Consider the following 27,185-nt stretch of genomic DNA (forward strand, 5'->3'; position numbering starts at 1 on the left):
TTACAGATGTCACCCCAAAGAAACACAGACACACACATAAGATGACCACACTCACCAAAGACACACAGCCATAAGATTCCCTCCCCCAAACAATTAATCTCCCCGATAGGACTAATTCAACCTGGCAGAGTCTGTGTGCCATTGGCTGTTGTTGATCCTGGCAGCGGTAGTCAAGGTAACACAAACAGCAACATGGACTATGAGGTCTGACATCCTTATCCTGCCTTATTAATCTGTTCTCTACTATTCCCCCAGACGGTACCGTGGCCTCAGTATGCACTTAGAGAGGAAGCTCTCTAGAGTATCTGATCGGCAAGATTGGGACTGTGCTTCTTCTGGCAAGTTGTAGGAGCAGACATTGTGTACACAACCTTGTTTAAAGACCTCTCTTATCCCTTCTTTCTCACCTCTCTTTCCAAAATCCTGTGAGTGTATCCCCCTTATCTCTGTCTGTCCTTGGCCTCCTGGGAACAACAGGCCATCTTAAATGACCCATAGTGATCTACAGTCATCCTATTCAGCCTCCGGGAGGCTGGGGGTGGTGGCATTAATGGATAAACCGCTCCTCCTGCCACAATGATAGCCAGACCTGAAGCCTCCTGGACAATCACATCACCCCACTGTGGGGTGGCCACAGTGGTTTCCCAGGTGGCAATCAACCGGCAACCGTTTCCAGGGGCGATACGAAATGACCCTGTCTAACTCTCCTCTCTGACAACTGAAAGGTCAATTCAGAAGAGACTAACTAGTGCCTCTTCTGTAGTCAAATTGTCAAACATCTGTGTGAAAGTGAAAAGTGTTGGGCTTGTGTTGTGTACTGTACCCGTAATAGTGTCGTATTGCATTTCCAGATCCCAGAGACCCCCCCCCCCCGCACTGTCACCAACGTCTCCTGTCCTGTCTGCTGGTGTACCCAGGCAGGGGACACAGTGACAAGGCCACCTCAGCAGTCTGAGGCTGCTGGCTGTCACACACCGTGTCCTCATAATGCAGACTGTGTCTGGACTGTACATAGCTAATCCCTGGATGGATGGAAAACTACTGGCTTTTCTAACCCTGGATCTGCAGTGTTCTGAACTTAACTGTTATGTCAGCTTATGCTTATGGCATTATATTCTGAGAATATTTGATGTGTCACTGTGAGTCTGCATATTAGTAGAATGTTTTACATGAGTCTGTAGTGTGTTTGGTGTGGATCCCAGGGAGAGTATTTGCTGTGTTAGCAGCAGCTAATGGGGATCCTAGTAAAATACTAATACTTGGCAGTACCATTGAGCAGCTTAGCGACATTAGCTCATATGGTTTGTCCTTTTCATTAACAATGTACTCATGGTACTGGACTTAATCCATGGTGCATGTACACTATCACATCTCATAGGATCAGTAACCTGTAGGTTACATATGTGTTTTGTAAAGGCATTCATCCAATGGGAAAGGTCATCAAAGGCAGCTGGAGTGTTCCAGAAATGTCTACTGCTCCCGGTCTTAAAGCCGTCGCTATGACGATGCCAACATATGGCTGGTTGTCCGGGTTATCAGCTGCTCAGTATGAGTGATCCCGGCTGAGGAATGGCAGCCATTTCAGCTATGCCACCCAAGAGCCACTGCCTGCCAAACACACACGCCTCCTCTCACCTCACCGCTCTCTGTCTCTCTCTGTCTCTCTCTGTCTCTTTTTATCTCTCTCTGTCTGTCTGTTTGTCTCTCTTTATCTCTGTGTCCTGTCTGTGTCCTGTCTGTCTCTCTGTCTGTCTCTCTTTATCTCTGTCTCCTGTCTGTGTCCTGTCTGTCTCCTGTCTGTCTCTTTCTGTCTCCTGTCTCTTTCTGTCTCCTGTCTCTCTCTGTCTCCTGTCTCTCTCTGTCTCTCTCAGCCTCCAATGGCTATTGGTTTGATTTTGCCTCACAACACACTGCCAAGTCAAGTCATCCATTCATGGATTAAGTCAGCATGACAGAGTTTCTGACTGAGCCCTAAAAATGATGTGTGGGGATGGAGGAGATTTTGAATCTGTATTGGAAGAGGATTTTGGTCAATGTGTTATGATGGCTGTTGCTGTTTTGAGTTGGGAAATTTATAAATCTGCAGTCCTGAGAGAGAAGGTCCTCCAGCAGACTGCTCTTCATCTCTCTTCCACTGCCTCAACCCCCAAGCTTCTGTGGCTGTCCCATCTGCCTACCTAACTGTCTCCAACCAGTCAACCCTCTCTGCCCTCTCCCAGGGTATGAGTGGGATGTGTGGGGGTGAGATGATGATGATGATGATGATGATGATGATAAAGGAATCCCCTTCCTGCCTGTCCACCCACTGATTCTCCCTGCCTGCCTGGGCTGAATGCACTACCACAGTAATGCAGAGGAGCTTGTGTGTGTGTGGATAAGTAATGTAGGCGCAACTCCCTCTGCTTTGTGTGATTAAATCATGGTAGCTATAGATATTACATGAGAGAAAGGAGAGGTGGAAGGCAGGTTGACTTTTATTGTCATGAATCTTGCCCTGGAGGCAGAACTGAGAGATGTCCGCTAGATGGGCCAGCTGCAAGTCAAAATGAATGTAAGGTTAGGTTTAGAATCATGTGCCAGCTAGTGACCAATCTGCAGAGCTGCCTCCAGGGCAAGATTCATGACAAAAAACACTAACCTGGAGGTGGAGAGAAGACAAAATGGAGATGGAAGGTGAAAGAGAGATAAAGAAAGGGCCTACACAACAGATGCTTGCTGCAGTGATTGCCTCACATGACAGTACTTTATTGTTGTGATGTTTTGACCCTCAGCTCTTTGCTATAAGCTGTAAAGTGTTGCCTCGTCCATTGTGGCACTGAGCTTAGCAACCATGAAAGAGCTATCACATCACAGACAGATTTTAATTGGGCTGTTCGAGCGAGCCGTCAGCATGTAGCAACACACACACACACACACACACACACACACACACACACACACACACACACACACACACACACAGTGATGCTCAGAAAATAATGAAATAGCACAGACATCCTTCAACAACAATGACATGTATTATAATAATGGCCCCTCCTTCTCCTCCAGTTCTACCAGAGTGGGATCCAGCTCTAATCTAATGGTGATGTTTAGTAGAATCATCTGAAAGACTATGTCCCAGAGAGTGGGATCCAGCTCTAATCTAATGGTGATGTTTAGTAGAATCATCTGAAAGACTATGTCCCAGAGAGTGGGATCCAGCTCTAATCTAATGGTGATGTTTAGTAGAATCATCTGAAAGACTATGTCCCGGAGAGTGGGATCCAGCTCTAATCTAATGGTGATGTTTAGTAGAATCATCTGAAAGACTATGTCCCAGAGAGTGGGATCCAGCTCTAATCTAATGGTGATGTTTAGTAGAATCATCTGAAAGACTATGTCCCAGAGAGTGGGATCCAGCTCTAATCTCATGGTGATGTTTAGTAGAATCATCTGAAAGACTATGTCCCAGAGAGTGGGATCCAGCTCTAATCTAATGGTGATGTTTAGTAGAATCATCTGAAAGACTATGTCCCAGAGAGTGGGATCCAGCTCTAATCTAATGGTGATGTTTAGTAGAATCATCTGAAAGACTATGTCCCAGAGAGTGGGATCCAGCTCTAATCTCATGGTGATGTTTAGTAGAATCATCTGAAAGACTATGTCCCAGAGAGTGGGATCCAGCTCTAATCTCATGGTGATGTTTAGTAGAATCATCTGAAAGACTATGTCCCGGAGAGTGGGATGTTCACACACAGATTATGCAATAGTGAGTACAATGGGGTGTGAAACGATTGGATTCCCTTTCGGCTTCTGTCTGCATATTAAATGGTGGATGAGCTACTGTTTCCACAAAGGAAACGAGTTGATTCTCCACAGAGATGCGTGGTATGGGTACACCCCATTAGACAGACCTTTTAGAAAATGTCTTGCGAGGGCCCATAATATTTCTATAACTAGTGCCCAGAGTTTTTCCTCTAAACTCAAGGACTTACACATGATTCCTCTTCTAGCTTACCTTCCTCTGCACATCTCTCTCTCCCTCCCTCCCCCTCCCTCTCTCCCTCTCCCCAGATCACCTGTCTCCAGGACTTCTTCGGCGAGGACGACGTGTTCATCGCGTGCGGCCCAGAGAAGTACCGCTACGCCCAGGATGACTTCCTGTTGGATCACAGTGGTAAGGATTCTGGTAGGCCTGACTCACTAAATCTAACATCACCTATATGTTGTGAAACCTTGGTCTCTCTCATAGAAATAGGTGTAGATTCCTGTTCTAGTGTCTATATTTCTATGGCCTCTCTGTCCCAACCCTTTCCTCCCTCTTTCCTTCATAGGGTGCGTGGGACATGCCAGGTCTCTCTCGGCAAAGAGGTCTTCTGACCTCAATGGGACTTCCTGGTTAAATAAAGGTCCTATAAATTGCACACTATTCCCTATAGAGCCTCCATAGGGCTCTGGTGAAAAGGAGTGTACTCTATTGGGAATAGGTTGCCATTTTGGACTCACCCCTCCTTTCTGTCTCTCATAGTATAGTGTAACTTCCCTAAAGACATGTCAATGCCAAACCACTTTCCCCTTTTCATAGTAGAAGTCAGGATGAAGTGTGTCTGAACGGTGTAACGTGATAATTATCTGTCAACCACACAATAGTGAACGTTAATTTTCTCAGTTGAATGAGTCTCATAATTGTTCTAAAAGTGGTTCCGGTGACTCGTGATGCTTAATCATGACTCTAAAATAATCATGACTTAATCATGACTCTAACATAATCATGACTTAATCATGACTCTAACATAATCATGACTTAATGATGACTCTAACATAATCATGACTTAATCATGACTCTGACATAGTGTGATCATCACTCAATATCTGAAATCATTCCTCTCCTCCAAGAGAAGGAAACTATTGATTACAGTATGTGTGAGACTATCGGTCTGAACACACAGATTCCTGCCTTCTGTAGGGGAAAGTGGCTGCAGTCACATTTTGTAGGGTGTAGTTGTAGTAGTTCATTCCATTCCAGGGTTCTTCAGTGACTGTCATTATATGAATATGTACCATCCCTGTGTTGAGAAGAAGACGTTCTTGAAAATCACTTAAAAGATGTCCGCAGCGATACCCCCTACTGCAGCAGGATATGGCCTCTTTAGTCCATAACTAGCCCATTGTTATCTTAAGCAGGCCGATGTCAGTACAACTCCTCTGCAGTCCCCTATCCTCTGTGCTAGATAAGGTGGAGACAGGATGTACTGTCTATAATATCCAAACAGGCTAATTTTAGACACTTCTCAAAACTATTCCCAAGGTTCTAGCTACATCCTGTTTTCTTAGTGTTGCTCCTGTAACATAGCATTTAAAGCTGCAATATGTCACTTTTTGGACAACCTGACAAAATTCACAAAGAAATGTGAGGTATAGATCTGTCACTCGCATTGAAAGCAAGTCTAAGAAGCGGTAGATCTGTTCTATGTGCTCTTTCTATATGGCCCATTTTAAAGTTTTTTGTGTCTTTTTACTTTCAGTTTTGTACACCAGCTGAAAATATATTTCACAGCAGTTTAGATGGTACAATGATTCTCTACACTATACTTGCTTGTTTTTTCACATAAACAGAAATTAGGCAAACTATTAGATTGTTAGCAACAAGGAAATGGCAGTCATTTCTGCATAGTGCATCTTTAACACACACACACACACACACACACACACACACACACACACACACACACACACACACACACACACAGGTGTAAACACTGTTTGTTCTAACGATGAGTGTTTAGTTTCTTCATCTGAATCTGTTCTTCAGTTGTTTTAGCGCTTCCTTGTCCTACTTCTCCTGCCAGGCTCCATTTGAAGAATTAGGTCTTCTCAAAAACAAGTGTTTGCTCTAGGTACCTCTTTTCAGCTGCTAAGTCTTTGCACAGTGTCTTACAGGGGTCCCAAGGGGCTGTTGCACTGTCAGACTCAATTGTGGAGAACAGTGTCAAATCCAAACACGGTTTAGGGAACAAAAGTCAACACTGCAAGTCAACAAACTTGCATGGTACAGTAGCTAGCATCGTAGTAAACTGAATCGCACCTGGGTTCTGCTCCAATAACAGGCTTGGGTCATGTCCACTTTATTGGGAATCATTTTTCCAATTGGCCACAGCTGGTTGGTACCTCCTCTGTGTTCATGGTGTCATAATAGCGTCTAACACTGTAACACCCCCCAATTAACAGCATCTGACATGACCCAGACAGTTTAACCACTAGTCTCATTCCAGTAACCAGTAATATGCTGCTCCTGAACGCAGCTCGCTCTGTCTGTTGTCAACGCTGCTAAAACAACTCCATCACAGGCGGTTGGTGGCACCTTAATTGGGGAGGACGGGGCTCGTGGTAGCAGCTGGAGCGGGATCAGTGGAATGGTATCAAATACATTGAACACGTGGTTTCCATGTGTTTGATACCATTCCATTCACTCTGTTCCAGCCATTGTTATGAGCTGTCCTCCCCTCAGCAGCCTCCACTGTTTTATGTGTCTGTGCAACACCACCAAAACAGTTGAATCACCAACCTCGTTACCCCAACACCTACTGCTCCAGCATGCAGCTCTGTCAGCCTTGTCAACTGGTGTATGCACCTATGTGAAACGCTACTAACATAACGGCGTTGGTAGCAGCGCAGCAGGCAGCAAACACGATAGCGTAATTACCACAGCTTGTGCATTTTTCATGGCGTTATGGCGCGCACAGAGCCACAGACGACTGCACATGTGGTGTTCGTTTGGAAAAAGCCATTATTTATATTTTTTTTGTGGAAAGCTCTGCGTGAATTAAACATTCGTAACTTCTTGAACACTCCCTACTTAATGCTTTCTCAAAGAGAGCCAATTATATTATAGAGCTAGTTCCTAGCTGGAGCTATTTTAAAATAGTTTGACTGGAACACTGGGGACTGTATTGAATTGTGCTAGATAGGAAATGAGGTCGGTGTGGTTTTAACCCTGTGTGTGTTGTCTTCACAGAATGCCGGGTGCTCAAGTCCTCATACTCTGCTCGCTCGCCCACTCCAACGAGGGCTGCTGGGAGCAAGAGCCCTGGACTCTCACGCCGTATCAAGTCCCCGGGCATAGGTATACACATGCATGCACGTACACACAAACACACACACAGTTATTGGGTGATGGACTGAGTAACTGATTTTCATCTGACACTAACTAGTGTAATCACCTCAAAAAGAGTTTCAGGATTTTGGCAGGCTACAGGCCATATGGCCAATTACCAAACATTTATCTTAAGCTCAGTTAAACATTGATTATGAGGCTTTAAGTTGGACATTGAAACCTCGAGCTGTAAAATTGTTTTTTTTGCAATTCTCTCTCTCTTTCTCTCTGCAGTAAGAAGACCATTCCATTACTCCACCAGTAGCCCGTCTCCTGTTAAATCCCCAGGTAAGCCTGTTGACATCCTGCACTGCCCACTCTATTGGCCCATTACCCAACCACAACAAACCACTCATTTTCATCTACCTAGCTATCATTACTAGGACCTTGAGTTTTCCCCTGAGCATGAAGCCTAACCAGGAATGACTCCTGGCCTTAATCATCACCACAATATGTTAACAATAATCACTACACAAGTCTTTCTCAGAGAGGGCACCAGTTAAACCCTTTTGAAGTTCCTGACTGCTTGGAGTCTTGGTCAGTGCACCCGTGGCCTAAGGATGACCTTGTGGCTGACGGGGGCCCTGTGAGAGGTCCAGTTAGTCTCTTTCAGTACAGTATATTGTAATGTCAGTCAGACTCCTGCTGTGTAGGGAAGTGCCATCAATTACTCTGAAGGAGCTCTGCTCCACTGTGGACCTCCCTGGCCTGCCACCCTGACCCAAGACTATTTAAAGATCTCTGGATATCACTCTCTCTTTCTCCCCCTCTCTTTCTCTGGCTCTTGCTCTCTCTCTTTTTCGCTCTCTATTTTTCTCTCTCCTCTCTTCCTGGCCCAGAAACTCTCTCTGGCTTCTACAGTATGCATCTAATCTGAGCTCAGACTGGTGCAGGACCAGCTGATACAAACCCATGTACTAAATTAGCCTCAGTGCTTTAGTCTTCAGCTGCTTTCACTGAGCCCTTCTAATTGAATTGAATAATCACATCAGTTGTCTGGCATCACATTCCCTAGTAGGTGCTGTACTGTATTGGTGGTTCTGACTGTTGTTCGCAGGTCCAGATTGGTTGTCTCAGGGAACGGGTACAGCGTGTGGCAGTGTACCTGCCAAGAACCTAGAGTGTGTGGCAGATGAGGCCTTTCACAGAAATACACTACCATTACCAATACAGCCGACTTCTCCAAAGAAAGGCCATGCCTGGCCCTGTTGTTTGAGGAGAGGACTGGTTGTGACACAGGGAGGTTCCTGGAGGTAGGCTGCTTGAGGTACCATTGAACCCTCAGGGTCGTAGCTTTCGTGTGGCCTAAGCTGCAGACAGATTATCCAGGCAGCCTGCGGAGGCACCTGGTGTGACCCTTTGTGTTTGTCTGTTGGAGCCAAACACAACCTGCTTCCTCCCAAAGGGGACCGGACAGGAAGTTGGACAGTCACACACAGTTCTAGACACGAAACGCCACACTACACCTGAAGAAAATCTAGCACTCGGTCTTAAGGAAAGGTCATGAATTTGTGGTGGAGTACTCTTAGTACAGGGACTTTTCAACTCAGTGAAAGTAAACCCATTCAAGGTTAACTTTGTTGTGTCACAAATGGATTTCCTGCCCTATCTTATATCACTTCCTGTGATAGAGGCATTTCCTTTAGTATTCAAAGAAATGAAGAAAAATAGAATACACAATGTAATAAATAACAGTAATACACTTTTAACCAGCCGCATCTCTACAGAGGAAAAATGACTTCCTCTCTCGTTTGCCCTTCCCCACATCAGCACGTCCTGTTGGGCCAGCCCTAGCCATATCATTGTCTTACTATGTCTCTCTCTCTCTCTCTCTCTCTGTCTCTCTGTCTCTCTGTCTCTCTGTGTCTCTGTGTCTCTGTGTCTCTGTCTCTCTGTCTCTCTGTGTCTCTCTCTCTCTCTGTGTCTCTCTCTTCTCCCCCCCCACCCAGTCAATGGTGTCCCTAGCAGTACGATCTCCACCCCCAAGTCCACCAAATCCAATAGCTCCTCCCCCACCAGCCCCCGCAGTATACACAGCTTCAAGGTGAGTCACACACACACCGTGTCTCACACGCACACCACCTATAATCTCCAGATAATGATATTGTACTGTATGTTCCCGTATAGGAAGTGATTGTATATTTAGACACATGCTATAAATAACCATATAGTAGCAAATGATTTAACCTCAAATGCACTAGATCAGGAATAGTGGTTGGCCAGAACGCTTGAATCTGTTGACAGTGGGGACAACAGCACTTAAACGTTCTCTAGATGATTATTACAGTTTGGCAACACCTACATCGTGTTTACTTGGCAAGTCCATAACGTTTGATAGAACTTAGTTACTCTGAAGACCTCACAAAATAACGTATTGAAAAGAAAGATTGATGATGTAATCCACCCAGTTCAAAGGTGTTTCAGCTTGAGATTCCTCCTTTAGATAGCGTACTAAATAATGCATACAGTTTTCTAGTCCAGGTAACTGAAATAAGGCTTATGGTTCGTGTACTTCTAGAAGTGTTGAAAGAGCTTCTCTTCCATAATAGAAAAGATTACTGAGATGACTTGGCGGATTTTGTCGCATGTGAAAGCCAAGAATGCTTGAAAAAGGAGTCTTATAATAACCCATATAACCTATTCAAACAGCCATCACAGCTGTCTCTTTTGGAAAAGGCCTCTCGTCAAATTATTCATTATTTCCAACATTGGTCATCATTTCGATCCATTAAAGTTTGTGTTTCCTCTTTCTGTGCCTGATAAGTGACAGTAGGGGAGGCCTATCCATTAAGATAGGTCCTAACACCCTGTACTGTTCTGAAGGGCAGAACACTTATTTTACGCCAAATGCATAATTAACACAGTGATATATATATATATATACCTGCTCACTTTCTTTTGAGTTTGGGTAGGCACGCAACGTCCACAGAATGGAGAACTATAAGAGCAATTCAGAAGAGACGTGTTTTTGTAGAATCGTCTTCTGTCTTTCCATTGAGCTACATACAGTCGTATGAATGTTTGGGCACCCCTAACAATTTCCATTTATAAATAATTGGGTGTTTGGATCAGCAATTTCATTTTGATCTATCAAATAACGGATGGACACAGTAATATTTCAGTAGTGAAATGAGGTTTATTGGATTAACAGAAAATGTTCAATATGCATTAAAAAAAATTAGACAGGTGCATAAATTTGGCCACCCCAATAGAGAAATCCACCTCAATATTTAGTAGAGCCTCCTTTTGCTAAAATAACAGCCTCTAGACGCTTCCCATAGCCTCTAATGAGTGTCTGGATTCTGGATGAAGGTATTGTGGACCATTCCTCCTTACAAAACATCTCCAGTTCAGTTAGGTTTGATGGTTGCCGAGCATGGACAGCCCGCTTCAAATCATCCCACAGATTCTCAATGATATTCAGGTCTGGGGACTGGGATGGCCATTCCAGAACATTGTACTTGTTCCTCTGCATAATTGCCCGGGTAGATTTTGAGCAGTGTTTTGGGTCGTTGTCTTGTTGAATAATCCACCCCCGGCATAACTTCAACTTTGTGACTGATTCTTGAATATTATTCCCAAGAGTCTGCTGATATTGAGTGGAATCCATGCGACCCTCAACTTTAACAAGATTCCCAGTACCGGCACTGGCCACACAGCCCCACAGCATGATGGAACCTCCACCAAATTTCACTGTGGGTAGCAAGTGTTTTTCTTGGAACGCTGTGTTCTTTTGCCGCCATGCATAACGTCCCTTGTTATGACCAAGTAACTCAATCTTTGTTTCATCAGTCCACAGCAACTTATTCCAAAATGAAGCTGGCTTGTCCAAATGTGCGTTTGCATACCTCAAGCGACTCTGTTTTGTGCAGAAAAGGCTTCTTCCGCATCACTCTCCCATACAGCTTCTCCTTGTGCAAAGTGCGTTGTTGAACGAACCGTTCTCACCATCCTTCGCCTCTCCGATATTTTATTTGGCCTGCCACTTCTGGCCTTAACAAGAACTGTGCCTGTGGTCTTCCATTTCCTCACTATGTTCCTCATGGTGGACACTGACAGCTTAAATCTCTGCGATAGCTTTTTGTAGCCTTCCTCTAAACCATAACATTGAACAATCTTTGTTTTCAGGTCATTTGAGAGTTGTTTTGAGGCCCCCATGTTGCCACTCTTCAGAGGAGAGTCAAAGAGAACAACAACTTGCAATTAGCCTTAAATCGCTTTTCTCATGATTGGATGCACTTGTCTATGAAGTTCAAGGCTTAATGAGCTCACCAAACCAATTGTGTGTTCCAATGAATCAGTGCTAAGTAGTTACAGGTATTCAAATCAACAGAATGACAAGGGTGCCCACATTTTTGCATAGCCTATTTTTCACATCTGATTTAATTTCATACAACTTAATATTGCTACACTAAAAATATTTGTCTGGACAATACCCCAGTTCTCAGCTTTTATTAGAAAATGAATGGCATGCCACTGTGATCATTTTCTGTGACGACAGAGTAAATTATTATGCAACCTCAAGAGGGGTGCCCAAACTTTTTTATACGACTGTATCTAATAATGGAATATAAAGTCGAATATCAAACATTTTCTTACCAAACTATACTGAACAAAAATATACATGCGACAATTTCAAAGATTTTACTGAGTTACAGTTCATATAAGGAAATCAGTCAATTAAAATAAATTCAAAAGGCCTGCACAAGTACAGTGAAATGCTTAATTAACTTGCTAGCCCTTCCCAGCAGTGCAGTATTCAATATCAAAATAGTATAACAAAAAAAACCACAAGAAATAAGAGAGGGAAAAAAACTAACAGAAGAATGTAAGCCATATACAGGGTAAGTGCCAGTACCAAACTATACAATTTAATTGCAGGGGTGTTTTGTATTAGTTTCCTGTCAGAACTCTGAAGCACTATAAAACACTACGGGGATCCATGGGCTAGTTATCCTGACACACTCTGTCATGGCATTATATTGGATTGAAAATGCATGCTACTTAAAGCAAAACCATTAGTCAATGTCCCTAGATCCCAGGGCTTCGTTCTGGATCGATGTTATGAAGCGGACCAGTCCTGTTGTATTACTCTGGAGATGTCAAAACAGAGCTTTAGATTGGGAGTCGCGTTACCAACAATTGTGCCCAGCTAACCTTGGCCCAGTTAACCTTGACCTCTAATCCATAGTGTGCCCCATTTTTTATATTTATAGTTGCTATGGTGATGCATGAGTCCAGGTTTTGACTTGGTGGCTGAAAGGGGAAGGATGCTGACCACTGTTTTCTTATTCTTCTCTCCTTCCCTCCTCTCTTCATCTCTTACTTTCTTTCTCTCCTCCTTTCCAGATTCCGCCACATCACACGTCTGCCACCAATGTAAACGGGTCTTCACACAGTCTGGAGCTGGCCTATAACATGAGTCCTGAGGGTAGGTGTCCCCTTCTCCTCTCAACCTCTCCCTTCTCCTCCCTTCTCTTCTTCTGTTCTCCTAGCCTCCTTTCTCCTCTTCTTCTGTTCTCCTAGCCTCCTTTCTCTTCTTCCTTCCACTCCCCTCTCCACTCCTCCCTTCTCTTCTTCCACTCCCCTCTCCACTCCTCCTTTCTCTAATCCACTCCCCTCTCCACTCCTCCCTTCTCTTCTTCCACTCCCCTCTCCACTCCTCCCTTCTCTTCTTCCACTCCCCTCCACTCCTCCCTTCTCTTCTTCCACCCCTCTCCACTCCTCCCTTCTCTTCTTCCACTCCCCTCTCCACTCCTCCCTTCTCTAATCCACTCCCCTTCTCCACTCCTCCTCCTTTCTCTTCTTCCACTCCCCTCTCCACTCCTCCTTTCTCTTCTTCCACTCCCCTCTCCACTCCTCCTTTCTCTAATCCACTCCCCTCTCCACTCCTCCTTTCTCTAATCCACTCCCCTCTCCACTCCTCCTTTCTCTAATCCACTCCCCTCTCCACTCCTCCTTTCTCTAATCCACTCCCCTCTCCACTCCTCCTTTCTCTAATCCACTCCCCTCTCCACTCCTCCTTTCTCTTCTTCCACTCCCTCTCCACTCCTCCCTTCTCTAATCCACTCCCCTCTCCACTCCTCCTTCTCTTCTTCCACTCCCCTCTCCACTCCCCTCTCTTCTTCCACTCCCCTCTCCACTTCTCCCTTCTCTTCTTCCACTCCCCTCTCCACTCCTCCTTTCTCCAATCCACTCCCCTCTCCACTCATCCTTTCTCTTCTTCCACTCCCCTCTCCACTCCTCCTTTCTCTTCTTCCACTCCCCTCTCCACTCCTCCCTTCTCTTCTTCCACTCCTCCTTTCTCTAATCCACTCCCCTCTCCACTCCTCCCTTCTCTTCTTCCACTCCACTCCCCTCTCCACTCCTCCCTTCTCTTCTTCTGTTCTCCTCTTCTCCTCTCCTCTCTTTACCCTGTGTCATCCTGTCTCTGTGCCAACTCTCACAGCTCCTGCCTGCACTCACTCACCCCTAAACACGTGGCCCAATGCATCCCCAATCCCCCCCTAGGGCCTCAATGCAGGTTCAGGTTGTTATTAGAATTGCTTACTCAGCGACACGTGCCGCATCACAGCAGCACTCACAACAGAGGGACAGAGAAGTGTGATGTGGAGAACAAGTGAAAAAATCTGTGTGCTTCTGCGTGAGACAGCCAGGCGGTATCAACACGTCCTTGGGCTGTGTGTCTGCATAATATTGTTGGTTCCTCTTTTGGAGGTCAGACATTAGTTCTAGGGTAGGAGCTAGGCTGCCTGGGTTAATGGGCAATTAATGACTTTATACTATATTTTTTTTTGAATTTTTCCCCTTTTTCTCCCCAATTTCGTGGTATCCAATTGTTGTAGTAGCTACTATCTTGTCTCATCGCTACAACTCCCGTACGGGCTCGGGAGAGACGAAGGTTGAAAGTCATGCGTCCTCCGATACACAACCCAACCAAGCCGCACTGCTTCTTAACACAGTGCGCATCCAACCCGGAAGCCAGACGCACCAATGCGCCGGAGGAAACACCGTGCACCTGGCCACCTTGGCTAGCGCACACTGCGCCCAGCCCGCCACAGGAGTCGCTGGTGCGCGATGAGACAAGGACACCCCTAACCCGGGCGATGCTAGGCCAATTGTGCGTCGCCCCACGGACCTCCCGGTCACGGCCGGTTACGACAGAGCCTGGGCGCGAACCCAGGGACTCTGATGGCACAGCTGGCGCTGCAGTACAGCGCCCTTAACCACTGCGCCACCCGGGAGGCCCTTGACTTTATACTTTGATTAGATTAAAACGCGTTGATCCTTTATTTCAGCCGCTTTGTCTTAACATAAGTTGTGGAAACTCCGAAGAGATATTCATTTCACTGCAATGCAAGTTTTACCAGAGTAAGTACTTGTAGGTATTGTACGTCATTCTACATTGAGTGTCTAGAACATTATGAACACCTGCTCTTTCCATGACAGACTGACCAGGTGAATCCAGGTGAATGTATGATCCCTTATTGATGTCACTTGTTAAATCCACTTCAATCAGTATAGATGAAGGGGAGGAGATGGGTTAAAGAAGGATTTTTAAGCATTGAGACAATTGAGACATGGATTGTGTATGTGTACCATTCAGAGGGTGAATAGGCAAGACACAAGATTGAAGTGCTTTTGAACGGGGTATGGTAGTAGGTGCCAGGCACACTGGTTTGTTTCAAGAACTGCAACGCTGCTGGGTTTTTCACACTCAACAGTTTCCTGTGTGTATTAATGGTCCACCACCCAAAGGACATCCAGCCAACTTGACATAACTGTGGGAAGCATTGGAGTCAACATCGGCCAGCATCCCTGTTGAACTCTTTCAACACCTTGTAAAGTCCTTGCCCCAACTAATTGAGGCTGTTCTGAGGGCAAAAGGTGGGGGTGCAACTCAAATATTAGGAAGGTGTTCTTAATGTTTTGTTCAGTCTGTATATATGTGGGCCACAGGAAGTAACTGAAAGAGCATTCTGATGTGCCCCGTTGTAACGTGTCTCTCCTCATCAGTTAACGGCAACAGCTGTAGCTCTATCACAACCGTCCTGGATAAGTACAAGGTCGGCAAGGTCATAGGAGACGGAAACTTTGCCGTGGTGAAAGACTGTGTAGAACGGTATGTACATTTAGAATATTACATTTCTTTACATCTCATTGATGGATTTAAAACCTTATTTTAATTTTAACTTCTCGCTTGACCGGAAGTTTCATAGCATACCAATTGTACTTTCATATTTGTAATGAATGTTCACTAGGCTGTTGGACTTAAAAAGCCCTATTTATAAATGACCACGTTGATCAGTAGCATTCAATGTGACTTAATAAGCGCCACGTCACATGTCATAACTGCTTCTAAGGCTTAATGACAGAAGGCATTTATAGAATTGAAGTACGCATTTACTGTTTGTGTATGTGCGTGTGTCTGGGGTTCAGCCCATGAAATCCACTTCATTACCGTTTCCCTTCTGACTCAGCAGTTTGTCTGTAATATACAGAGAGCAGACTCCTTCCTCTAATCAGAAGGGCTTTACGCTCCAATACACCTTCACGCACTGTCTGCAGTCAGCCTATGACTGTGTATGGGGATGCAACACTGTTCAGTCTACTGTTGGGTAGAACTTAGAATCTTAGTTTGTGATGAAACACACAAAAAAGTGCCTTTCAAACTTGTTAAAAAATGTTATGGTTTGGCAGATGGTTGCACATGATTTGGGTTAGTTTGAAGGATTTACAGTAAACACAGTATACCATGATTTGAAGGACTAGTGTTGCTGTATGTCTTTATAGGTCCACTGGGAAGGAGTATGCACTGAAGATCATTGACAAGGCCAAGTGCAGTGGAAAGGTAAGAGAGCAAGAGAGAGAGAGAGAATATGTTGTTGCCACTGTATTTATTTGACTGTGTCACCCAATAGAAGCTGAGCTCAGCAACCCAGGTTGTAACGTGGTGAATTAATGTAAGTGTTGCTGACAGTCCCAGTACCATGTATCAACAGAGACTGTTCTCTCAGACAGTGTTGCTGACAGTCCCAGTACCATGTATCAACAGAGACTGTTCTCTCAGACAGTGTTGCTGACAGTACCAGTACCATGTATCAACAGAGAGACTGTTCTCTCAGACAGCGTTGCTGACGGAGTCCCAGTACCATGTATCAACAGAGACTGTTCTCTCAGACAGCGTTGCTGACAGTCCCAGTACCATGTTTCAACAGAGAGACTGTTCTCTCAGACAGTGTTGCTGACAGTCCCAGTACCATGTATCAACAGAGAGACTGTTCTCTCAGACAGTGTTGCTGTGTTGCCCAGTACCATGTATCAACAGTCCCAGTACCATGTATCAACAGAGAGACTGTTCTCTCAGACAGCGTTGCTGACGGAGTCCCAGTACCATGTATCAACAGAGACTGTTCTCTCAGACAGCGTTGCTGACAGTCCCAGTACCATGTTTCAACAGAGAGACTGTTCTCTCAGACAGTGTTGCTGACAGTCCCAGTACCATGTATCAACAGAGAGACTGTTCTCTCAGACAGTGTTGCTGACAGTCCCAGTACCATGTATCAACAGAGAGACTGTTCTCTCAGACAGTGTTGCTGACAGTCCCGGTACCATGTATCAACAGAGACTGTTCTCTCAGACAGTGTTGCTGACAGTCCCAGTACCATGTATCAACAGAGACTGTTCTCTCAGACAGTGTTGCTGACAGTCCCAGTACCATGTATCAACAGAGAGACTGTTCTCTCAGACAGTGTTGCTGATGGAGTCCCAGTACCATGTATCAACAGAGAGACTGTTCTCTCAGACAGTGTTGCTGACAGTCCCAGTACCATGTATCAACAGAGACTGTTCTCTCAGACAGCGTTGCTGACAGTCCCAGTACCATGTATCAACAGAGAGACTGTTCTCTCAGACAGCGTTGCTGACAGTCCCAGTACCATGTATCAACAGAGACTGTTCTCTCAGACAGTGTTGCTGACAGTACCAGTACCATGTATCAACAGAGAGACTGTTCTCTCAGACAGCGTACCATGCAACAGAGACTGTTCTCTCAGACAGGCTGAGTCCCAGTACCATGTATCAACAGAGACTGTTCTCTCAGACAGCGTTGCTGACAGTCCCAGTACCATGTTTCAACAGAGAGACTGTTCTCTCAGACAGTGTTGCTGACAGTCCCAGTACCATGTATCAACAGAGAGACTGTTCTCTCAGACAGTGTTGCTGACAGTCCCAGTACCATGTATCAACAGAGAGACTATTCTCTCAGACAGTGTTGCTGACAGTCCCGGTACCATGTATCAACAGAGACTGTTCTCTCAGACAGTGTTGCTGACAGTCCCAGTACCATGTATCAACAGAGACTGTTCTCTCAGACAGCGTTGCTGACAGTCCCAGTACCATGTATCAACAGAGAGACTGTTCTCTCAGACAGCGTTGCTGACAGTCCCAGTACCATGTATCAACAGAGACTGTTCTCTCAGACAGTGTTGCTGACAGTACCAGTACCATGTATCAACAGAGAGACTGTTCTCTCAGACAGCGTTGCTGACGGAGTCCCAGTACCATGTATCAACAGAGACTGTTCTCTCAGACAGCGTTGCTGACAGTCCCAGTACCATGTATCAACAGAGACTGTTCTCTCAGACAGCGTTGCTGACAGTCCCAGTACCATGTTTCAACAGAGAGACTGTTCTCTCAGACAGTGTTGCTGACAGTCCCAGTACCATGTATCAACAGAGAGACTGTTCTCTCAGACAGTGTTGCTGACAGTCCCAGTACCATGTATCAACAGAGACTGTTCTCTCAGACAGTGTTGCTGACAGTCCCAGTACCATGTATCCATGTTCTCTCAGACAGTGTTGCTGACAGTCCCAGTACCATGTATCAACAGAGAGACTGTTCTCTCAGACAGTGTTGCTGACAGTCCCAGTACCATGTATCAACAGAGAGACTGTTCTCTCAGACAGTGTTGCTGACAGTCCCGGTACCATGTATCAACAGAGAGACTATTCTCTCAGACAGTGTTGCTGACAGTCCCGGTACCATGTATCAACAGAGACTGTTCTCTCAGACAGTGTTGCTGACGGAGTCCCAGTACCATGTATCAACAGAGACTGTTCTCTCAGACAGTGTTGCTGACAGTCCCAGTACCATGTATCAACAGAGAGACTGTTCTCTCAGACAGTGTTGCTGATGGAGTCCCAGTACCATGTATCAACAGAGACTGTTCTCTCAGACAGCGTTGCTGACAGTCCCAGTACCATGTATCAACAGAGACTGTTCTCTCAGACAGTGTTGCTGACAGTCCCAGTACCATGTATCAACAGAGAGACTGTTCTCTCAGACAGTGTTGCTGACAGTACCAGTACCATGTATCAACAGAGAGACTGTTCTCTCAGACAGTGTTGCTGACAGTACCAGTACCATGTATCAACAGACTGTTCTCTCAGACAGTGTTGCTGACAGTACCAGTACCATGTATCAACAGAGACTGTTCTCTCAGACAGTGTTGCTGACAGTCCCAGTACCATGTATCAACAGAGAGACTGTTCTCTCAGACAGTGTTGCTGACAGTCCCAGTACCATGTATCAACAGGATCAAAGTACCATCCCAGTAAAGACCAACACAATTAACTACTACATGTCTGTCTGCCTGGGGGTTAATAATGCAGGGTGGAATACCTAACCTCTGTCCCCCCACTGTGTGTGCTCACGTGCGTGTGTGTGCTCACATGCGTGTGTGTGCTCGTGTGTGTGTTTGCATGCGTTTGTGTGTTTGCATGTGTGTGCAGGAGCACCTGATAGAGAATGAGGTGGCAGTGCTGAGGAGAGTCAAACACCCCAACATTATCCAGCTGATAGATGAGGTGGACACACCCACTGAACTCTACCTGGTCATGGAGCTGGTCAAGGTACGTTCAACCACTACTGACCTCTACAGTGTCTAGTCAACCACTACTGACCTCTACAGTATTTATTCAACCACTACTGACCTCTACAGTATCTAGTCAACCACTACAGTATCTAGTCAACCACTACTGACCTCTACAGTATCTAGTCAACCACTACTGACCTCTACAGTATCTAGTCAACCACTACTGACCTCTACAGTATCTAGTCAACCACTACCGACCTCTACAGTATCTAGTCAACCACTACCGACCTCTACAGTATCTAGTCAACCACTAATGACCTCTACAGTATCTAGTCAACCACTAATGACCTCTACAGTATCTAGTCAACCACTAATGACCTCTACAGTATCTAGTCAACCACTACTGGCCTCTACAGTATCTAGTCAACCACTACTGACATCTACAGTATCTATTCAACCACTACTGACATCTACAGTATCTATTCAACCACTACTGATCTCTACAGTATCTAGTTAACCACTACAGTATCTATTCAACCACTACCGACCTCTACAGTATCTAGTCAACCACTACCGACCTCTACAGTATCTAGTCAACCACTACTGACCTCTACAGTATCTAGTCAACCACTACTGACCTCTACAGTATCTAGTCAACCACTACCGACCTCTACAGTATCTATTCAACCACTACTGACCTCTACAGTATCTATTCAACCACTACTGACCTCTACAGTATCTATTCAACCACTACTGACCTCTACAGTATCTATTCAACCACTACTGACCTCTACAGTATCTAGTCAACCACTACTGACCTCTACAGTATCTATTCAACCACTACTGACCTCTACAGTATCTAGTCAACCACTACTGACCTCTACAGTATCTATTCAACCACTACCGACCTCTACAGTATCTAGTCAACCACTACTGACCTCTACAGTATCTAGTCAACCACTACTGACCTCTACAGTATCTAGTCAACCACTACCGACCTCTACAGTATCTAGTCAACCACTACTGACCTCTACAGTATCTAGTCAACCACTACCGACCTCTACAGTATCTAGTCAACCACTACCGACCTCTACAGTATCTAGTCAACCACTACTGATCTCTACAGTATCTATTCAACCACTACCGACCTCTACAGTATCTAGTCAACCACTACTGACCACTGCAGCAGTATTCTGCACTTCATCAGTGCATGCAACATGAATATTTTAGGTACCTTATCATTTAGGTAAGTTCTTAATTCAACATTAATGTGTCTAATGTGTCCATTTCCTGCAGGGTGGCGACCTGTTTGATGCCATCACGTCCTCCACTAAGTACACAGAGAGAGATGCCAGTGTCATGGTGTTTAACCTGGCTGGAGCCCTGAAGTACCTCCACAGCATGAACATAGTACACAGAGACATCAAGCCTGAGAACCTGCTGGTGAGTAGTGAGGGACCACACTGAAGACTGAGGTAGCCAGCTACACTGTACACAGTAAGATCATATGTTGTTGAATTGATATACAGTGGTTATGTCAGAATTGTTCTGACACAATTCCACCAGAGTGGCTGAGACATACACAACCTTTCAAAAGTTTGGGGTCACGTAGAAATGTCCTTGTTTTTGAAAGAAAATCACATTTCTTTGTCCATTAAATAACATGAAATTGTAAATGACTATTGTAGCTGGAAACGGCAGATTTTTTATGCAATATCTACATGGGCGTACGGAGGCCCATTATCAGCAACCATCACTCCTGTGTTTGCTAATCCAAGTTTATAATTTTAAAAGGCTATTCATTATAAAACCCTTTTGTAATTATGTTAGTACAGCTGAAAACAGTTATTCTGATTAAAGAAGCAATAAAACTCATCTACTGTAGACTAGTTGGGTATCTGGAGCATCAGCATTTGTGGGTTCGATTACAGGCTCAAAATGGCCAGAAACAAAGAACTTTCTTCTGAAACTTCAGTGTATTCTTGTTCTGAGAAATGAAGGCTATTCCATGCAAGAAATTGCCAAGAAACTGAAGATCTCGTACAACGCTGTGTACTATGGATATGAGATTTCAGATTTTCATAAGGCATGCTAAAGTATTTGCATATGAAATGCACAATGCCTTTTGAATTGAGGTGACATGAGTTGGTAACTATGTTTTGTGTGTCTGCCCCTTAGGTGTGTGAGTACCTTGACGGCACTAAGTCTCTGAAGCTGGGGGACTTTGGTCTGGCCACTGTGGTTGAGGGGCCCCTGCACACCGTGTGTGGAACCCCCACCTACGTGGCCCCTGAGATCATCGCTGAGGCTGGGTGAGTTACTGCCAACTGTACCTGTATCCCTAGCATCAGATATTCTAGTGACTAGCGCCGCTGAAGAGGAATCCCACACGGATGTTAAACAACACTTCCTTCATATTTCTCTCTCTCTGCTCGCTCTCTTTCTCTCTCTGCTCTCTCTCTTCCCCCTCTGCTCTTTCTCTCTGCTCTTTCTCCATCTCTTCTCTCTCTCTCCCCCCAGTTATGGTCTGAAGGTGGATATCTGGGCAACTGGGGTCATCACTTACATCCTGCTGTGTGGCTTTCCTCCCTTCCGCAGGTACACTACACAATGTTATTTAACCTCCAGACACCTACAGTACACTACACAATGTTATTTAACCTCCAGACACCTACAGTACACTACACAATGTTATTTAACCTCCAGACACCTACAGTACACTACACAATGTTATTTAACCTGCAAACACCTACAGTACACTACACAATGTTATTTAACCTCCAGACACCTACAGTAACCTGTTATTTAACCTCCAGACACCTACAGTACACTACACAATGTTATTTAACCTCCAGACACCTACAGTACACTACACAATGTTATTTAACCTCCAGACACCTACAGTACACTACACAATGTTATTTAACCTCAGACACCTACAGTACACTACACAATGTTATTTAACCTCCAGACACCTACAGTACACTACACAATGTTATTTAACCTCCAGACACCTACAGTACACTACACAATGTTATTTAACCTCCAGACACCTACAGTACACTACACAATGTTATTTAACCTCCAGACACCTACAGTACACTACACAATGTTATTTAACCTCCAGACACCTACAGTACACTACACAATGTTATGTAACCTCCAGACACCTACAGTACACTACACAATGTTATGTAACCTCCAGACACCTACAGTACACTACACAATGTTATGTAACCTCCAGACACCTACAGTACACTACACAATGTTATTTAACCTCCAGACACCTACAGTACACTACACAATGTTATGTAACCTCCAGACACCTACAGTACACTACACAATGTTATTTAACCTCCAGACACCTACAGTACACTACACAATGTTATTTAACCTCCAGACACCTACAGTACACTACACAATGTTATTTAACCTCCAGACACCTACAGTACACTACACAATGTTATTTAACCTCCAGACACCTACAGTACACTACACAATGTTATTTAACACCTACAGTACACTACACAATGTTATTTAACCTCCAGACACCTAGTACACTACACAATGTTATGTAACCTCCAGACACCTACAGTACACTACACAATGTTATTTAACCTCCAGACACCTACAGTACACTACACAATGTTATGTAACCTCCAGACACCTACAGTACACTACACAATGTTATTTAACCTCCAGACACCTACAGTACACTACACAATGTTATTTAACCTCCAGACACCTACAGTACACTACACAATGTTATGTAACCTCCAGACACCTACAGTACACTACACAATGTTATGTAACCTCCAGACACCTACAGTACACTACACAATGTTATTTAACCTCCAGACACCTACAGTACACTACACAATGTTATGTAACCTCCAGACACCTACAGTACACTACACAATGTTATTTAACCTCCAGACACCTACTACACAATGTTATTTAACCTGCAGACACCTACAGTACACTACACAATGTTATTTAACCTCCAGACACCTACTACACAATGTTATGTAACCTCCAGACACCTACAGTACACAATGTTATTTAACCTCCAGACACCTACAGTACACTACACAATGTTATTTAACCTCCAGACACCTACAGTACCTCCAGACACACTACACAATGTTATGTAACCTCCAGACACCTACAGTACACTACACAATGTTATTTAACCTCCAGACACCTACAGTACACTACACAATGTTATTTAACCTCCAGACACACTACACAATGTTATGTAACCTCCAGACACCTACAGTACACTACACAATGTTATTTAACCTCCAGACACCTACAGTACACTACACAATGTTATGTAACCTCCAGACACCTACAGTACACTACACAATGTTATTTAACCTCCAGACACCTACAGTACACTACACAATGTTATTTAACCTCCAGACACCTACAGTACACTACACAATGTTATGTAACCTCCAGACACCTACAGTACACTACACAATGTTATGTAACCTCCAGACACCTACAGTACACTACACAATGTTATTTAACCTCCAGACACCTACAGTACACTACACAATGTTATTTAACCTCCAGACACCTACAGTACACTACACAATGTTATGTAACCTCCAGACACACTACACAATGTTATTTAACCTCCAGACACCTACAGTACACTACACAATGTTATTTAACCTCCAGACACCTACAGTACACTACACAATGTTATTTAACCTCCAGACACCTACAGTACACTACACAATGTTATTTAACCTCCAGACACCTACAGTACACTAACAATGTTATGTAACCTCCAGACACCTACAGTACACTACACAATGTTATTTAACCTCCAGACACCTACAGTACACTACACAATGTTATGTAACCTCCAGACACCTACAGTACACTACACAATGTTATTTAACCTCCAGACACCTACAGTACACTACACAATGTTATTTCCAACACCTACAGTACAGACAGACACTACAGTACACTACACAATGTTATTTAACCTCCAGACACCTACAGTACACTACACAATGTTATTTAACCTCCAGACACCTACAGTACACTACACAATGTTATTTAACCTGCAGACACCTACAGTACACTACACAATGTTATTTAACCTCCAGACACCTACAGTACACTACACAATGTTATGTAACCTCCAGACACCTACAGTACACTACACAATGTTATTTAACCTCCAGACACCTACAGTACACTACACAATGTTATTTAACCTCCAGACACCTACAGTACACAGTTATTTAACACTACACAATGTTATTTAACCTCCAGACACCTACAGTACACTACACAATGTTATGTAACCTCCAGACACCTACAGTACACTACACAATGTTATTTAACCTCCAGACACCTACAGTACACACTACACAATGTTATTTAACCTCCAGACACCTACAGTACACTACACAATGTTATGTAACCTCCAGACACACAGTACACTACACAATGTTATTTAACCTCCAGACACCTACAGTACACTACACAATGTTATTTAACCTCCAGACACCTACAGTACACTACACAATGTTATTTAACCTCCAGACACCTACAGTACACTACACAATGTTATGTAACCTCCAGACACCTACAGTACACTACACAATGTTATGTAACCTCCAGACACCTACAGTACACTACACAATGTTATTTAACCTCCAGACACCTACTACACAACAATGTTATTTAACCTCCAGACACCTACAGTACACTACACAATGTTATTTAACCTCCAGACACCTACAGTACACTACACAATGTTATTTAACCTCCAGACACCTACAGTACACTACACAATGTTATTTAACCTCCAGACACCTACAGTACACTACACAATGTTATTTAACCTCCAGACACCTACAGTACACTACACAATGTTATTTAACCTCCAGACACCTACAGTACACAACAATGTTATTTAACCTCCAGACACCTACAGTACACTACACAATGTTATTTAACCTCCAGACACCTACTACACTACACAATGTTACAACCTCAGACACCTACAGTACACTACACAATGTTATTTAACAGACACACTACACAATGTTATTTAACCTCCAGACACCTACAGTACACTACACAATGTTATTTAACCTCCAGACACCTACAGTACACTACACAATGTTATTTAACCTCCAGACACCTACAGTACACTACACAATGTTATTTAACCTCCAGACACCTACAGTACACTACACAATGTTATTTAACCTCCAGACACCTACAGTACACTACAAATGTTATGTAACCTCCAGACACCTACAGTACACTACACAATGTTATGTAACCTCCAGACACCTACAGTACACTACACAATGTTATTTAACCTCCAGACACCTACAGTACACTACACAATGTTATTTAACCTCCAGACACCTACACAATGTTATTTAACCTCCAGACACCTACAGTACACTACACAATGTTATTTAACCTCCAGACACCTACAGTAATGTTATGTTAACCTCCAGACACCTACAGTACACTACACAATGTTATGTAACCTCAGACACCTACAGTACACTACACAATGTTATTTAACCTCCAGACACCTACAGTTATGTAACACTACACAATGTTATTTAACCTCCAGACACCTACAGTACACTACACAATGTTATTTAACCTCCAGACACCTACAGTACACTACACAATGTTATTTAACCTCCAGACACACTACACAATGTTATTTAACCTCCAGACACCTACAGTACACTACACAATGTTATTTAACCTCCAGACACCTACAGTACACTAATGTTATTTAACCTCCAGACACCTACAGTACACTACACAATGTTATTTAACCTCCAGACACACTACACAATGTTATTTAACCTCCAGACACCTACAGTACACTACACAATGTTATTTAACCTCCAGACACCTACTACACTACACAATGTTATGTAACCTCCAGACACCTACACAACAATGTTATTTAACCTCCAGACACCTACAGTACACTACACAATGTTATTTAACCTCCAGACACCTACAGTACACTACACAATGTTATTTAACCTCCAGACACCTACAGTACACTACACAATGTTATTTAACCTCCAGACACCTACAGTACACTACACAATGTTATTTAACCTCCAGACACCTACAGTACACTACACAATGTTATGTAACCTCCAGACACCTACACTACACAATGTTATTTAACCTCCAGACACCTACACACACAATGTTATTTAACCTCCAGACACCTACAGTACACTACACAATGTTATTTAACCTCCAGACACCTACAGTACACTACACAATGTTATTTAACCTATTTAACCTCCAGACACCTACAGTACACTACACAATGTTATTTAACCTCCAGACACCTACAGTACACTACACAATGTTATGTAACCTCAGACACCTACAGTACACTACACAATGTTATTTAACCTCCAGACACCTACAGTACACTACACAATGTTATTTAACCTCCAGACACCTACAGTACACTACACAATGTTATGTAACCTCCAGACACCTACAGTACACTACACAATGTTATTTAACCTCCAGACACCTACAGTACACAATGTTATGTAACCTGCAGACACCTACAGTACACTACACAATGTTATTTAACCTCCAGACACCTACAGTACACTACACAATGTTATTTAACCTCCAGACACCTACAGTACACTACACAATGTTATTTAACCTCAGTACAGACACACTACAGTACACTACACAATGTTATTTAACCTCCAGACACCTACAGTACACTACACAATGTTATTTAACCTCCAGACACCTACAGTTATTTAACACACCTACACAATGTTATTTAACCTCCAGACACCTACAGTACACTACACAATGTTATTTAACCTGCAGACACCTACAGTACACTACACAATGTTATTTAACCTCCAGACACCTACAGTACACACAATGTTATTTAACCTCCAGACACCTACAGTACAATGTTATGTAACCTCCAGACACCTACAGTACACTACACAATGTTATTTAACCTCCAGACACCTACAGTACACTACACAATGTTATTTAACCTCCAGACACCTACAGTACACTACACAATGTTATTTAACCTCCAGACACCTACAGTACACTACACAATGTTATTTAACCTCACCTAGACACTACACAATGTTATTTAACCTC

General features: G+C 43.8%; 1 protein-coding gene across 3 annotated transcripts in view; it reads left to right on the forward strand.

The window, feature by feature from the left end:
- LOC115122917 (serine/threonine-protein kinase DCLK2-like) overlaps positions 1–27,185 on the forward strand; it is an 87,262-nt gene that overhangs the window by 37,193 nt on the left and 22,884 nt on the right. For 2 of the 3 annotated variants that reach the window (XM_065003913.1, XM_065003911.1), the window contains exons 3-13: positions 4,054–4,168; positions 6,995–7,102; positions 7,367–7,420; positions 9,082–9,176; positions 12,482–12,563; positions 15,149–15,254; positions 15,926–15,983; positions 18,925–19,044; positions 20,304–20,450; positions 21,186–21,319; positions 21,528–21,605. In XM_065003913.1, the coding sequence (XP_064859985.1) occupies positions 4,054–4,168; positions 6,995–7,102; positions 7,367–7,420; positions 9,082–9,176; positions 12,482–12,563; positions 15,149–15,254; positions 15,926–15,983; positions 18,925–19,044; positions 20,304–20,450; positions 21,186–21,319; positions 21,528–21,605 (1,097 nt within the window). The remainder of the gene's footprint in view (positions 1–4,053; positions 4,169–6,994; positions 7,103–7,366; positions 7,421–9,081; positions 9,177–12,481; positions 12,564–15,148; positions 15,255–15,925; positions 15,984–18,924; positions 19,045–20,303; positions 20,451–21,185; positions 21,320–21,527; positions 21,606–27,185) is intronic. The other variant, XM_065003912.1, reaches the window with a different exon arrangement.

The sequence above is a fragment of the Oncorhynchus nerka genome, linkage group LG18 (genome assembly GCF_034236695.1).
Source record: "Oncorhynchus nerka isolate Pitt River linkage group LG18, Oner_Uvic_2.0, whole genome shotgun sequence".
In the NCBI taxonomy this organism is placed as follows: domain Eukaryota; kingdom Metazoa; phylum Chordata; class Actinopteri; order Salmoniformes; family Salmonidae; genus Oncorhynchus; species Oncorhynchus nerka.